The following is a 15,114-nucleotide window of genomic DNA, read 5'->3' as shown; positions in this document are numbered from 1 at the left end:
CTGTAAATACGCTGCAAAGGACTCTTTTACTAGTCACTTTCTTATACTACCAACACTTTCGGAAAGACCACCATTGTCTTCATGCGACGCAAGTAACTAGGCAGAAAGTAATTTCTTCAAAATCTATTTTACTGTCTGATTGATTTACTAACAAAATCCGGCAGTACTTTGTAATTTATGGAAACTAGCTAGAGCTTAGAGTCACTACAACTGCAATAAAACCAAATAAAACTTATGTATAAGAAAACGAAAAGAAAAAGTTTTAATTCGAGTTAAGATAAGTAGCTTCTATTTTTGACCATAAATATGTGATGGAACAAATAAACAAAAAAACCATTACTATCATTGGGCTGCAATTCAAGAGAAAACTCCCCGGGTTTTATTTAGGGAATCGCAACCAAGTTATCCTGCTTATTATGAAGCTATTATGTGTAAGCATGGAAAGAGGTTTAACAGACACGGACAGTTTTAGTTTTGTTTGAATTGAGCACTGAATTTTTAAACTGACCCGCTTAGCTTAGGTGGCCTAGTCCGAAAATGGGTCATGTTTGAGAACTTAGCGCCTACACAGCAAATAGCGGACGGAAAAGTGTTATTTACTGTGCATTGTCAAAGAAACATTCTATAGAAGTGGCATGCATAAATCAACTAAACGGCTTTCAGGTCTGTTAAAGTGATATTGCTTTAGGGATTTTGTTCATTGCTGTCTCAAATGCAGAAAGTTTGTGAGTGTGCGTTAGACTCCTTTACGCAAGAAGTCGCGGGTAAAAAACTAGTGTACTTATTATAAAATTAATACATGTTATTAGGCTACCTATCTGTTTTGCTCTATCTCTGCTTACACTTTTGTGTATCTTGTCTCTGCTTACACTGGATTTCATAGGTATTCGTAGCTACAAATTTGTAGGTACGGAACTCTCGCAGCAAGCGTCCAACTCACACTGCCACGTTTAATCCTCAAATGGACAATGTGTTTTACAACGAACATGATTCAAAACTTTCTTTTTGCATTTTTTTATGTAGACATTTTGGACTATATGTTAACGACGAGATTTGATCCATGAACTTTTTCAATGTAGTCAGTTTGGGTTAGCACGGCCGTACCTACTATCGATTTTGATGCGACTTACTTAACTTTTGACCCCGTAACTACATAAACTAGAATAAATAAAACAAGATTTTTTACCTTTTAACATTCTTCTCATCATACGAGCTCCTGTAGAACCCATGTAGATTGTCATTCAAAATCCCGGTGTACGTAGCATTCAGCACATACCGCTTCCCCGTTTTTAACGTCTCGCTAAGCGTTAATATCTGGAACTGTCTCGGCACATCCTCTGTTCTTTTGACAATTCTCAATATTCTTCCATCGTCTTTCTGGTACAGCTTTATATCATGAAAGGTCAAATCCACCGCGTGAAAGGTTAATAGCTGTGTATCATTCTTCACGATCAGTATAATACTGATCTCCCCATCGAAGGTGAAGTTCCCTTCGTAGATGTAAGGAACTAGCTTCAAGAAGTACTTCTGTGGTTTCACATTTGTAGGTAGCCTTACGTCTTGCACTGTAGGCTCTTCTTCATCGGTGACTTCAGGAGCAGACGTTACTTCTAAAGGTATAACACTTTTACTATTCTCAGTTGGCAACGGTAGCACTGTAAGTTTTGATTGGTCACAATGACTGAGTTCGTATTTAGTTACGTTAGCTAATTGGTCAGTCCTAGGGCAGGCTGCGAAGTTATACACTATGAAGGAAGTAGCCACGAGGGCGAGGACGAAAATTACTAGTATGACGAAGGCGAGACTCTTGGAGATGTAGACTCCTCGCTTGGTTTTGGTGGAGAAGTCGCAGCTGGGCGGGTTGCCGTCCATGATACTGAGGGGTTCTCGGGCTTGCGTCATCACATCACTGTCTGGTCACCTGAAATAGAAAATGTCGTTTAATGCATGTATTATACTCGTAAGAGTGTAACTCATTTCATTATCCTAATTAATACAACGTGTTATTTTTGATTTCTATTATCTTGAATGAAACATTCAACAGGTCACCTAAAGTTAATTTAATAAATGTAAGCCACTATAGTTTATTTATTGGTACTAGATTTTTGTATTTCATAGTATTTTGATGCTCCTATGAAAATTGTAACTTAAAAATGTTATAACGAACATATTTTTGTGAAAAAGGCTAATCATTAGCTGTCATTTGTTACCGGTATTGTTACAATAAAAGAAAAATTTAATCCACTTTCCATAATTTCCTTCCTATTTCGCTCCGACAGTTTTCACGAATCTAATTATACTACTGATGTCGCAAACTATCCAACCGTTTTGGCTATACATATACTGGAAAAGCTCGGTAATCGTGTAAAACTGATTGAATATTTTCATACACTCGAAAAAAAAAGATTTGCTAACAGTAACAAAAAATGTATTGCTTCTAACATAACTTGAGTTACCATAAAACTAAGGCCTACTAGTAGCTAAAAGTTAGGTGATGTCTTACAAAACGAGTTTTGTAATATTTGCATAATTTTGGTTCCTAATTAGTAAATTTTGGCCAAACTACAAGTAGCCAAACTAGTTCAGCCATCCTTTTTTATTTCAGTATACTATTTCACACGATATAGTTATCAATTTAATCAAGCAAGCATTCCAACAACCATTCACGTTCATCCCAAGGGTCAAGATCACTTCCATATTATTATGTTCGAAGGACTTAAATGAAATCTTCTTGAGCGTTGCTCAGTCACGTACATTCCATCCATTTCTCTTAACATTCCCGACAGCCAACTTGGGAGGTTCTTGACCTCTTCTGATTATGCAATCCTAGTGGAGTTCATGCCAACCAATAATAGGGATTTCAGATTGATTACAAGAAACGCTGTAAATTGTGCATCACCATTATCTCAATCTATACAACGTGTTATTTTTTATTTCCGTTAACTATAAGAGAGCATTTAACAGATCAAATGAAATCAGTTGCTCTAAGACACTATAGTGTCCTTATAACACAACTCTTAATGTTTTTTAAGAGATAATCAAGAATTAAAATAACTAATTATGCACAGTAAACAGAGTAAGGGTTAGTGATTCATAACATTTTATTTGAAGGATTTGATTCCCAAACTGAGTACGAGTTTTTTGTAAACCTATGTACAGTCACCAGCACCAATATCTGACACAACAAGCGTGTATAACTATCTGATACGACTCTATTTCTAGAGCCGGAAAGACGTGTCAGATATTTTTGCACGCTCCGCTGTGGCAGATATTAATGCTGGTGACTGTACTTATGTAGTTTTATTTTTTCACCAAAATCGATGACAGTTCTTATGAACAGATCTTTGTACGTCAAGGAAGCTGAAACACACATCTACCAAAGAAATCGTAGCGAAATTAATTATGAAAAGGTTCCACTCTGGTACGTGAATACAGTTTCTTCGACTGTACTCGTATGTCTTATATGTTTATTCGTTGCATCGAAGTGGAAGAAGAGGGAAGAGGGCAAGATTGGATAACCAAAAGGCCACCATGATAATGATGACGATGTTTCGTTGCCTAGTACAGTCACCAGCATTAATATCTGCCACAGCGAACGTGCAAAAATATCTGACACGTCCTTCTGGCCCTAGAAATAGAATCGTATCAGATATTTATGCACGCTTGTTATGTCAGAATTGGTGCTGGTGACTGTACTATAACACAAGCTTTGCTTACTTTGGGAAACTAGATGTGTCAGTCAGTTACCTTTTATGAATGGATATAACTAAACTGAGGTGTCTCATATTTTTGCACGGTCGTCAATTGGATGTATTAGAACCACAATAGCATGCTTTGTGTACTCAACGCGTCCAATCATCTCTCATAGATGTAGTTGAGGTTAAATTCGTACATAGAAAAGTGCCTCAGCCATGGGACGTCCACTGTTGGTTGCTCCGATTGTAAGCAGTCTGAACAGTGAATCCGCGGCTTTAACCAGGTCATCCGTCCATCTCGTTGGTGGACGTCCTACGCTACGCTTGCCGATCCGCGGTCTCCACTCGAAAACTTTTCGGCCCCAACGGCTATCTCTTCTCCGTGCTATATGGCCTGCCCATTGCCACTTCATCGAGCTAATTCGCTTGGCTATGTCGGTGTCCTTGTTCTTCTACGTATCCCCTCATTTCTGATGTCTGAATGTTACATTAAGTTAGGTCGTATTACTTTTTCCATCTATCACCACCACCACACTACGCCTCGTTTCGAACTCGACCAGGGTTCATCATCAGAGCAACATCTGGTACCACTGTCCTGTTCATCGTGCAAGTGTCTTCCCACAGGCATACAGTCAGCGTCAAAAGTTGCTGGTTACTTTTGTACTTTGTCGTGTTACAGCCACGTACTTAGCGCCATACAAGATTGATAAATGTGTTAATGTGACAGAGTAAAATAGTAACCAGCTACTTTTGATGCTGACCGTACATGGCGATATTATAAAAGTTTCGTTAATTTGACTACGGCACCATAAAAAGGTCCCTTTGTTTATGTAGACTTAGGAACTTCGTTTCATTCAAATCAACCCTATTGAATGTTAAGATTGGTTTTTTGGAATCTTTTTGTATTTTTTATTTCAATTCCAAATTTTTACTTTTACGGTCATCCCGTAAAACCGAAATTGAAAATACAAACTGAAATATAGATGCACAGAAAAATAAGACCATCACTGGGAATCGAACCTAGGTCCTCGTTAATCCGTACCGCGTGCTATACCGCTACACCACTGATGGACCATCAGTGGTGTAGCGGTATAGCACGCGGTACGGATTAACGACACCGCGGCTACACCACTGATGGACCATCAGTGGTGTAGCGGTATAGCACGCGGTACGGATTAACGAGGACCTAGGTTCGATTCCCAGTGATGGTCTTATTGTTCTGTGCATCTATATTTCAGTTTGTATTTTCAATTTCCTATTGAATGTTGACATCATCAATTTAAAAGTACCTATGATTCAAATCAAACTCGGTAGATACTTAATTTTTGAGATTGGGCTGTCAGATTCCAATTAAGAATGATGGTGGTTACGAGTACAGCACAGAGCGGTTATAGCTTTATTTCGGGAGAAGATAGACACGGTATTACCTACAAGCTTTTATAAACTAATGGCACATATGTGGATACCATTAATTTATGACCAGTTCGAAAATACCAAGTAATGGGTCCCGATTGTTGAACTTTTTATAAGTTGCCTAACAGAGTTCTAGACTTGGTTTTTCCTTTTTAGTTTTTATTTCTTATTTTCTAAGGCAATAAGGTTTATTTTATTTTTTAAGTTATTTTTTATTTTTTGATGCTCCTGTGAAAACGTTAGCATAATTAGTGGTATAACATGTAACATACTTGAAATGTGCTTACTTGAAAATTATTAGCTTTCGTTTGACACCTATTTTGTTACTTTTTTTAATTCCCCTCTGTATTTTTTGCGAAAACAATTTTGAAATAATATACCTATCCCTCATGTCACTTCGACAGTTTGCCAAATCAATTAGTTTTATTCTCCTACTTTTTATTAATATTTGTAACTTTTTAGTTGCTATTTTGTCAGTTTAGTTATGATGTATATACTGTGTTAGTTTAGGTTCGTTTACTATATATAATATTTCATTCACCTTGAAATAAATGATAACTCATATTTTGAAAACCTTCCAGCCGTTTAGGCTACAGAGAGTAGGTACTAAAGAAATATACATACATAAAATAAAAAGTACAGCTGGGCGTTTTCAGCAAAAAGTTTACCCTTTCTTTTTTTAAATTTTGGAAAAAATATGGTTTTTGCTACTCAGAATCAAGAGCACCATCGATCCCAATAGTTAAAAAAATTGTCCCCAAAAAAATATGACAGTTTTTTTTCATACAACCTGTATGGGCGTGACAAAACTGATGAAAAAATGGGAACCTTTACTTGCCCGTATTTCATTTGCCCGAATTTCACTTGCCATACCAACGTTTGCTATAAAATATATAAAACCGTGCTGTTTTCAGGATTTTTTTAAATGTCATCATATATAATGCAGAAGGTTAGGTTAGGTTAGTTTAATATCAACTCTGAAGTAATTACTATATCAGAAACAAATTACTTTATGGCAAATGAAAATTCTAGAAAACGATACATTCGTGTATATGAAATTCGGGCAAACGATAGAGAACCGGGTGTAAGTAAGTAGTACACTTTTTTTTAAAACGACCAGCTAGTTTGGTTTGGCTACAGTTTTATTACATTTTAGGTGCAAAATCCTAGAAAATAAGTCGTCCTTACTACTTCCTCCTTAACAAACAAGACTACAGGGTGGTCTGTTGGTGAGCCTCTTAAAGAACAATGCGCTATTAATACGCACGTGGGCTCTTTACTACGAAGTACAACATTCGAAACTTCGTATCTTGCCGTCCTGCTGACGCTAATATTATTTAATACGAGAGTGAGAGGGACGGTGCGGTACGAATTTTTTGAATGTCGTAGTAGCCCCACTAAGAAGGAAGTCTCTACAAGCATTTAGTTTGGGAAGTGTTCTTGATAGTATCTATAAGGAAAGTTACTACCTATTTCAAAATCAATAATGCTGTCTTAAGATCTCTTTAGAGTTCTCTGTGATTTTTCCTCGTACGAACTGTACGCGTATGGGTTCTGGCGTTATTTTACGGAAGTCCATGTTTAAAATAAAACTTATTTCCACCGCAATATCTATATATCTTTATGCTACTAAACATAAGGTCGATGTGTATGTCAGCGGCCGATCGTAAAATCCGCCAGATTACGAAATTCCTAGGCATATCGTGAAATGGCGTCATTACATGATATGCCTAGAAGTTGACCAGGCATACGATGTGCCTGAGAAACAATACGGCAAATCGATTAGAGTAACGCATTCGTCGATATTCCTAGATCTCCGATCATACCGGGCACATCGTGATATGCCGAAAAAAGAAAAATTTTGGTACGACGAGCGAAGCGAGGTGTAGTTAGTATGTATTGTGACCACAACGCACGAGCCGAGCGAGCGAAGCGAGCGTGCTGCGGGAGCGGCCGGCGAAGTGCCAGAACCCATGTGGCGGCGTTTCATCGCCCTAGGAATTTTGGCCTAGGAATTTCATGATCTACGTCACTAGGCAAATCGTTAAACGGTGAGTTTTGAACAATATGGCAGATGTCTCTTAGCCAATTCATGAAATGGCGCCTATTCACGATATGCCTAGGAATTTCGTGATCTGGCGGATTTTACTATCGGCCATCGACATATTCCTATCCCTATTTTTTTTTCCTATGTCTGGTAACATTTTCAGTTGTCAATCTAGCTTGCCTAATTTTGGACTCGAGTATAGAGCGGCAAGCTACGCAAATTGCGCTTGAGTTGAATATTTGTTTGTAATCGTTTAGTTAATGATCCAACCCTCTCGCCGCTTCGTAAATAAAAATAACGCACAAGCAAGTAAATCCACAACTAAAACCACTACCTAATATCAAAACTCCGGACACATGATTCATCTTTCTCAGAGCCGGTTACCTAATGATTCGCCGACAATTTTTACGCAAATTATTGATTGGCAGACCTCGTTTCGCCGAGTAACGGTACGCCGATGAATTTTTACGCAGATGTATTGTTTTGTAGACTCACGTTTCGTAACTCAACCTTTAGTAGACTAATCAGTTGGCTTATGAGTCAGTAAGCCGAACAACTATTGTCAGAAATTCGTTTATGTAGTCGATTAATCACTACATATTTTGAATGTTTTGTCGAACAACTTTTGGCTTTCGAATTTGTGTTTATTTTATATTGAAGTCTAAACAAACTAAGTCGCGACGCCAGCAGTTCGGTTCTGGCACTCGCCGGCCGTTGCCGCGGCACGCTCGCTTTGCTCGCTCGGCTCTTGCGTTGTTGGTCACAATTCTACCTAACACTCCTCCTCGCTCACGCTCGTCGTCGCACCTAACTTCATCTTGATGCCATGTGATAACTCTGTTTATCGTGATTCGGTGAACAGTTGTTCGGTTAACTGAAACAATTGCGAAACAAACAATCGTCTAACCGTAAATCTGCATATCGCTTTTTTTCCTACCGACTACTTGACGAAACGAATAATAGGCGTAACGAAATTATACCAAACGTTGTTCGGCCAAAAGAAAAATGTGCCAATAATTGTCTGCGAAACGAAAATCATAAATCATAAGTCACCCTCCAAGCCATCATCAGCGGATGTTGACACTCCGAAAGAGGTGAGTACCAGCCGTGAAGTATGCAAAACAATATTTTAACCCCCGACGCGACCCGACCGAATTTCAAAGTAGCTGAAAATTTAATTTCATGGCTTAGTTATAGATTTTTTTTTAAGGCAAATGATCGGATCACCCTCACTAGACCGAAAATCAAAAACGCTAATTTCACTAGGCATACTAACGTTAGATATAATTCACACCAATTGACCTAGTCCCAAAGTAAGCTTAGCAAAGCTTGTGTTATGGGTACTAAGCAACCGGGTTATTATTTTAATGTTTACTTGTACTTAATATTTAATGCTCTAATATTACTTAAACTAATATTGATTATTCCTAAAGATTAATAGACCTAAAGTTATGAACCCTAATGTTTACTAGTACTAAAGATAAAATAAAATTAGTGCGATCGAGCGAAGCGAGCGATAAGACGGTTTGGAGCAGAAGCGACTCGGATAGGTTAGGTTCAGAAGGCTAAGGCGGGAGCGAAGCGGAGCGTAGCTCCCGCCTTAGCCTTCGTTGTTAGGTTTTTTTTTATAGCAGTCAAGATAACTCCCACTAGGAAAGTAGGTTGGATGGATGCCAATCAATATGTTGCTAAGTTAAGGTGTTCCAATCAATACATTTGACGAAAATTGATGTTTTAGCTTTTTCATGTTAGGGCTAGTGAAATTAGGTACAACGTAAATTCGGAATGCTAAAATTAGGGCTAATGAATAGTTAGGAAAATTAAAAATTCGGCTTTTTCATTTTAGGGCTAATGAAATTAGTGGTAGTGAAAATAGGATTAAAAATGTTCGGGCTACCATAGGAGAACCCAAATGATCATTATGGATTACAATGTTATGGGTCACGAACGGGACCCGCTTCAGTACCCCCTCACAAATTCAGTCGCCAATGGTCAAAGCAAAACTTTTAATGAAACTTGTAGTTCACTCCGTCGGCGTTACGGCCAAGTGGACGGCTTTAAAGAGAACTTGACCTTGTTAACCGTTTTACAAACGAGCGTTCAGACTTCGTCCAGCAGGATCGAAATTTTTGCTTAACTTGTTGGCTGCCCGCGACTTCGTCTGCGTACAATTTGTTTATAGCTTTCCCGCGGGAACTATGCAATTTTCCCGGATAAAAACTATCCTATGTTTTTCCCTAGGACTCAAACTATCTGTATATCGAATGTCATCTAAATTAATTCAGCGGCTTGGACGTGAAAAGGTAACAAACAAACAGACAGACTTAGAAACTTTTCCATATATAACATTAGTGCAATATGCTTTTATTTAGCTAACATTATTTTGTTTTTATTAGCAATAACGAAGCCTAAGATTTGTTACTCTTTTACGCTAAAACAACCAGACGGATGTGGATGAAATTTGACATGTAGATAGCTAAATTTCAGAAATACTTAATACAAGGCCTCCCTCCCTTCTTCCCGAAGAGATTTCCAGACTTCCTACAATTCTGCAACATCTCCAAGGCCTCCCCTCGCGAAGCCAAATCCACACTCATAAAATGGTTAAGTAGTTTAAATTACTGTGATACTGAGAGTCTAAAATTAGGGTCAATGCCAATGTACCTAACATAATCTTCCAAGTCATAAAAACACTCGCACACACATACGCGCGCGCACACACACAAAAACTTAATGATTTAATAAAATCAATTGTTTGTACCCCGAATCAGTTTTCCTCGTGACAGGCTTAGCCTAGTGTGGAACCAACGGAAACCCTATTTGTAATTTGGTTTTGCTTTGAATAAACCATTTTTAGGGTTCCGGAGCCAAAATGGCAAAAACGGAACCCTTATAATTTCGTCAAGTCCGTCTGTCTGTGTCTGTCCGTCCGTCCGTATGTCACAGGCATTTTACTCGAAAACTACAAGATGTATATCAATGAAATTTGAAGTACTTACAGATGTCTTGTCAAAGCCGCTATTTAGTTTTCTACTTAAATTACAAAAATAAATATTTATAGGGGGGGCACTCCATACACGTAACAGAAATAGATTTTTTTAACTCGCATCAACGTGTGGCACATAGTTCGACAGCTCTTTTGAAAAGATAGTAAGATTTCTCAAAAACTTTTTTGATTAAGTGAAGATTTCCGGAAATAATCGCTCCCAAAGTAGCAAAAATTGTGTGTCCCTTGTCCAAAACCGTTTGTCCAAAAATATGCAAAAAATATGGAAAGGTAACGCTTAATAAATACTTTCAACGTTATTGCCGAACAACTGCGCTTCTCAACAAAAGGACGTAAGTGCCGTGAAGATACGCTCTTTTTCTGGTAATAGATTTTAAGACTGTAGTAAGTGTTAATTGTGTTATAACGCACATAATATTACTTGATTTTTTTCGTAATGGCAACGGAACCCTATCTTGGGCGTGTCCGACACTCTTTTTTAAAGCTACTTTCTATTACTTCATTACCACCGTCGACCTTGCCAATCAGCTACCACACATACACCCACGTGTGTCGGTGGTTGCCTTAGTTCGTGGAGTATGGATTAATTGCTCTTCATAACACTCAAGTTAACGGTTACAACACTTCTGGACCTTATAAAGGAATAAAAGAACATAATATTTCGTAACATCTCAACAGATTATGATCCCGTTTAATCTCTCCCACAGACGAACCCGGAGTAGGCCCGTTGAAAGAACCATTGTCTGTTGCACCAGCAGTGCTATATACATTACCGGACAGAATGGGGGCATGATATACAATACGATTTATATGCTTTGTCAAACACACTGGTTTGTTGTTAAGACAATCGTTAGCTGTGGTGAAATAAATTATGCTTTGAAGCATGTTCTTCGTGATTTTATAAATTAGTGATCTTGACATGCGGCTTCGTTTAAATAACTCAACAATTACTGGTCAGATCTTGATCAAAATTGATGTTCCCTTGTTTTGCAGACAAAAATGTTTGAACTTTATATTTTAACTTCGAATATTATTGTCTCAATAACGAATTATTATTGTTTGATTCATTCACACAGAAACACAATTCTGTTAATTTTACAGGCATTTTTTTATATAGTAAAACCTATCAAATGATAGATTTTTTTATAGGTACATGAAACATCATAAGTTCATTACCTTTAAAAAATATGCATTATGCTTAAAATGTGTTACCTATATAAATTACATTTTATCTCAAACTATCACTATGTAAAATAATAATTATATCTTGTGTTGTTATGCCATATGCATAATGTGAATCAACAATTATATCAAATGAGAGTTACCACATCATTAAAGCATCGTTACAGCACCTCGATGTCAGTTTGGCAACTCAATGGCCAAATTCCATAATCATAAACTTTCGCGTTTATAATATTAGTATAGAATTTGCTCAACCAGTATACTACTCATATATTAGAATGACTCACACCAATCGCATATAGACCGACCCATGGCATAAGTGTTTACCTTCGTAGGAAAATAATCGCGTGGGTGTTTATGTAAAAATGCTTTTAGTATCATTGTGTATCTTTATTGTATATTGGTATGGAAAAGCACTGCTTTGAAGCTAAATATAGTTTTATATAGTAGTTTATGAACAGTCTTTGTGTACTGTGTAATTTTATTTTGCGTGAGAATATGTTTACGGCATTGTTCTTCAAAAGCAAAGGTATTTTACAGTCCAGCGTAGGCCTTTGTATGAAAATTAGAATTCATATTCTGTTAGTAAAACACAATGAGCTGATTTTTACTAACAATTTTTGTTAGTGCAAAAGAATACTATGATTGGTTATTTGGAGTCTTTTTGTATTTTTTATTTCAACTCCAAATTTGTTACTTTTACGGGTATCCCGTGAAACCATATCGAAAATACAAACTGAGACATGGATGCACAGAAAAACCAGAAAAAGAGACCAGCGCTGGGAATCGAACCCAGGTCCTCAGCAATCCGTGCTGCGTGCTATAACCCCTACACCACCGCTGGACAGGAATTTAGACACGAATTTTTCCTATGCATACATATCTCAGGCTCAGCGGTGCTGTAGGGGTTATAGCACGCAGCACGGATTGCTGAGGACCTGCGTTCGATTCCCAGCGCTGGTCTCTTTTTCTGGTTTTTCTGTGCATCCATGTCTCAGTTTGTATTTTCGACAAAAGAATACTTCAAAAAATATTCTGTATGTCTAAAAAAGTGCATAAAAGGAACCTTTTAAAGAACACTTTGGTGAACATCTGTCTGTCTATCAAGAAAATTTTGCCGTCTATCAAGACACATCCGATCCCTTACTTCAAATAGCTAATCTAATGTGGTAATATTGTTTATTGTATTCTATATACCGGGTGTGGCCTGTAACACGAGCAAATATGTAAAACATAGATCGTGCTCGTCAAACTGAACCAAAATTATGGAGTCTTTAGATTTTTCCTTTTTCATACAAATTAAATACTGTAATCAATGTACGCCATCCTTGAACCCAACTGACGTCGCCTGTCACGCTAAAAACATCAAGCATTTTGCTTTACATTGCTTCTTTGAATAAACTTTTAAGTGTAAAAAAAATTTAAAAACTTAATTATTTTTAAAAGTTGCTGAACTAATGTTGTTCATTTTGAAGAGTACGATCTATGTTTTAATTATTTGCTCATATTACAGGGCACACCCGGTATTTATGTTTTGAGCCTATTGTCTTAAAAAATGCAGTGTCAATCGTCAGAGCGGTTGATTTGCCACACTCCCGCGCACTCTCGCCCTCCACGCTTCCACGCATGCGCATCGATGATAATACAACGATTAAACCTTTCTTTGTCACAGTTCAAAGCATCTCTGATCGGTTACTCGGCATTTTTATAGGAAACTTGTCCTTACTTTGCCTGCGATTGCAGCGTGTTTGTTTACGTTACGCATTCATAATTGTGTATGCTCCTGTGAAAATGGTAGCCTAAAAGTGTAACAACATATGTACCTATATATCTTTGGAATGGGCTAATTATTAGCTTTAATTTGATACCCATACCTACTATTACAATTTTTAAAAATCATCCCTTCGTATTTTTTTCACGTACCTACCTAACCTACGCCATTTTAATAATATAACATATATGTGGGTGGGTTGTGTGTGTGTATATCTACACATATATCTCTGTCAATTTTGACGAATGTAATGATACCTCATAACAGTTGTGGTCATATAATTAAAGAACGATTTTTTATAGAGAAGATTTTTCAAACTGACGAGTGTTACTAAACTGCATGTATATTTTTGTACTTCTCTCGGTATCGTAAAACTTTTCCGTACTAGCGGTAAACTCATTTATACATATAATTGGCTAAAAAATAAATATATAAACTTTATACATTACATCTAAACCTAGTATTACTACTTACTGGCTGGTCATATAATTAAGAACGCTGAATAGTTTATTTTTTATTCAAATTTATATAGAGAACGGACGGCCGCTTTGTGGTTTTAGGTTATTATTCGAATAATTTTGGCGCCATTTAGTGCCGTAAAAGTCTTAAAGGTGATTGCTTCATATAAAAACAAATGGGGAAAAATAAAAGTTGTGATAAATCTACAAGAGAAGTAAACTAAAACTTTGCGACAAGAATTGGTCGTATTAAACACATAGCCGATCATCTGCAATGTTCAAAAACTATGGTTTTCCACGCCATAAAGCATTTTGCCACGTATCAAACTACTTCAAATGTTCCGCGTGTACCTAGACAAAGAAAGTCATCCGTCGAGATGATCGAAATATCGTTCGTTTGGCAAAACAAAATCCTTTTAAAGGGTCTAATACCGTCTAATGAGTTAAAAAAAATATTTTGGCGAAACAACCCTTCAGCAATCTCGGCACGCATTATTCGAAGGCGTTTGGTAGAAGAAAAAGTTGCACGGAAGGATAGCAAGGAAGGTGCCTATATTGAAACGGTGTCATAGGCAAGCCCGGCTTGCATTTGCAAGAAGATATGAAAACTGGACAGTCAGACAGTGGAAAAAACGTTCTTTTTTCTGACGAGACAAAATAAATAGGGATGTTCTGATGGCAAACGATATGTAAGATGGCCTTCAAATAAAGCATTCGACCCAAAGTACACAAAAGTGACTTTAAAGCATGGCGGGGAAATGTAAAAATTTGGGGATGTTTTTCTGGACATGGTGTGGACCTGTTAGGCTGATAGAAGGAAACATGGATCAATTTCAATACAAAAACATACTGGAGAAACAATGTTACCAATGCTTCCGGTTATTTGGACATTCCAGCATGACAATGATCCCAAGCATACTGCACGTACCGTTAAGGAATTCCTCACATCGCAATCAGTTTCTGTCTTAGATTGGCCAGCCAACAGCCCCGATCTTAACCCAATACAGCATCTTTGGTGCGAAGTCAAGAAAAAGTTTTCAAATCGACAGTGTGGCAATTTAAGAGAACTGTATGACGTATTCTTAGAAGAATGGAACTCTATCTCTCTTGCGAAATATCAAAATTGATAGATTCAATGCCTCGCCGGTGTAAGCAGTAATAAAAAGCCGTGGACATGCTACTAACTATTAATTTTAGTTAAAATGTATAAAATTCCTTTTTTTTTTCTGTACAAACTTCACGTTAGTGTGATTTAGTTAATCTAAGTTTCAAATAAAAAAACTTTCGAGCAGTTTCAATAAATCGTTCTTAATTATTTGTCCAGCTTCATTACTATTTTAATTTGTTACTAAAGAGAATAAAAACAAAATTTGTAAAAAAAATGTCAGCAATTTTATTATTTATTTCTAAATCCCGTTTGCTCTATTCATGTGGCTATTTCATAACGTAACTAGTACTTCTAAGAAGGAACCACGACTACACATGACATGATTTAGTTAAAAAATAATCTGGAACTTTCAAATCGTTCTTAATTACATGAC

The 15,114-nt window shown here is 37.1% G+C and overlaps 1 protein-coding gene across 3 annotated transcripts in view; it reads right to left on the bottom strand.

Annotated features, from left to right (window-relative positions):
* The window catches only part of superdeath (Suppressor of ER stress-induced death), an 84,098-nt gene that overhangs the window by 24,852 nt on the left and 44,132 nt on the right, over nucleotides 1-15,114 (bottom strand). For all 3 annotated transcript variants that reach the window (XM_074087203.1, XM_074087202.1, XM_074087204.1), the window contains exon 2: nucleotides 1,187-1,921. In XM_074087203.1, coding sequence (XP_073943304.1) covers nucleotides 1,187-1,902 — 716 coding nt within the window. In that variant the 5' untranslated portion in view covers nucleotides 1,903-1,921. The remainder of the gene's footprint in view (nucleotides 1-1,186; nucleotides 1,922-15,114) is intronic.

This window comes from Choristoneura fumiferana, chromosome 4, assembly GCF_025370935.1.
Source record: "Choristoneura fumiferana chromosome 4, NRCan_CFum_1, whole genome shotgun sequence".
NCBI classification, from domain to species: domain Eukaryota; kingdom Metazoa; phylum Arthropoda; class Insecta; order Lepidoptera; family Tortricidae; genus Choristoneura; species Choristoneura fumiferana.
The sequence above is the reverse complement of the archived record's forward strand: the minus strand, read 5'-3'. Positions and strand labels throughout refer to the sequence as shown.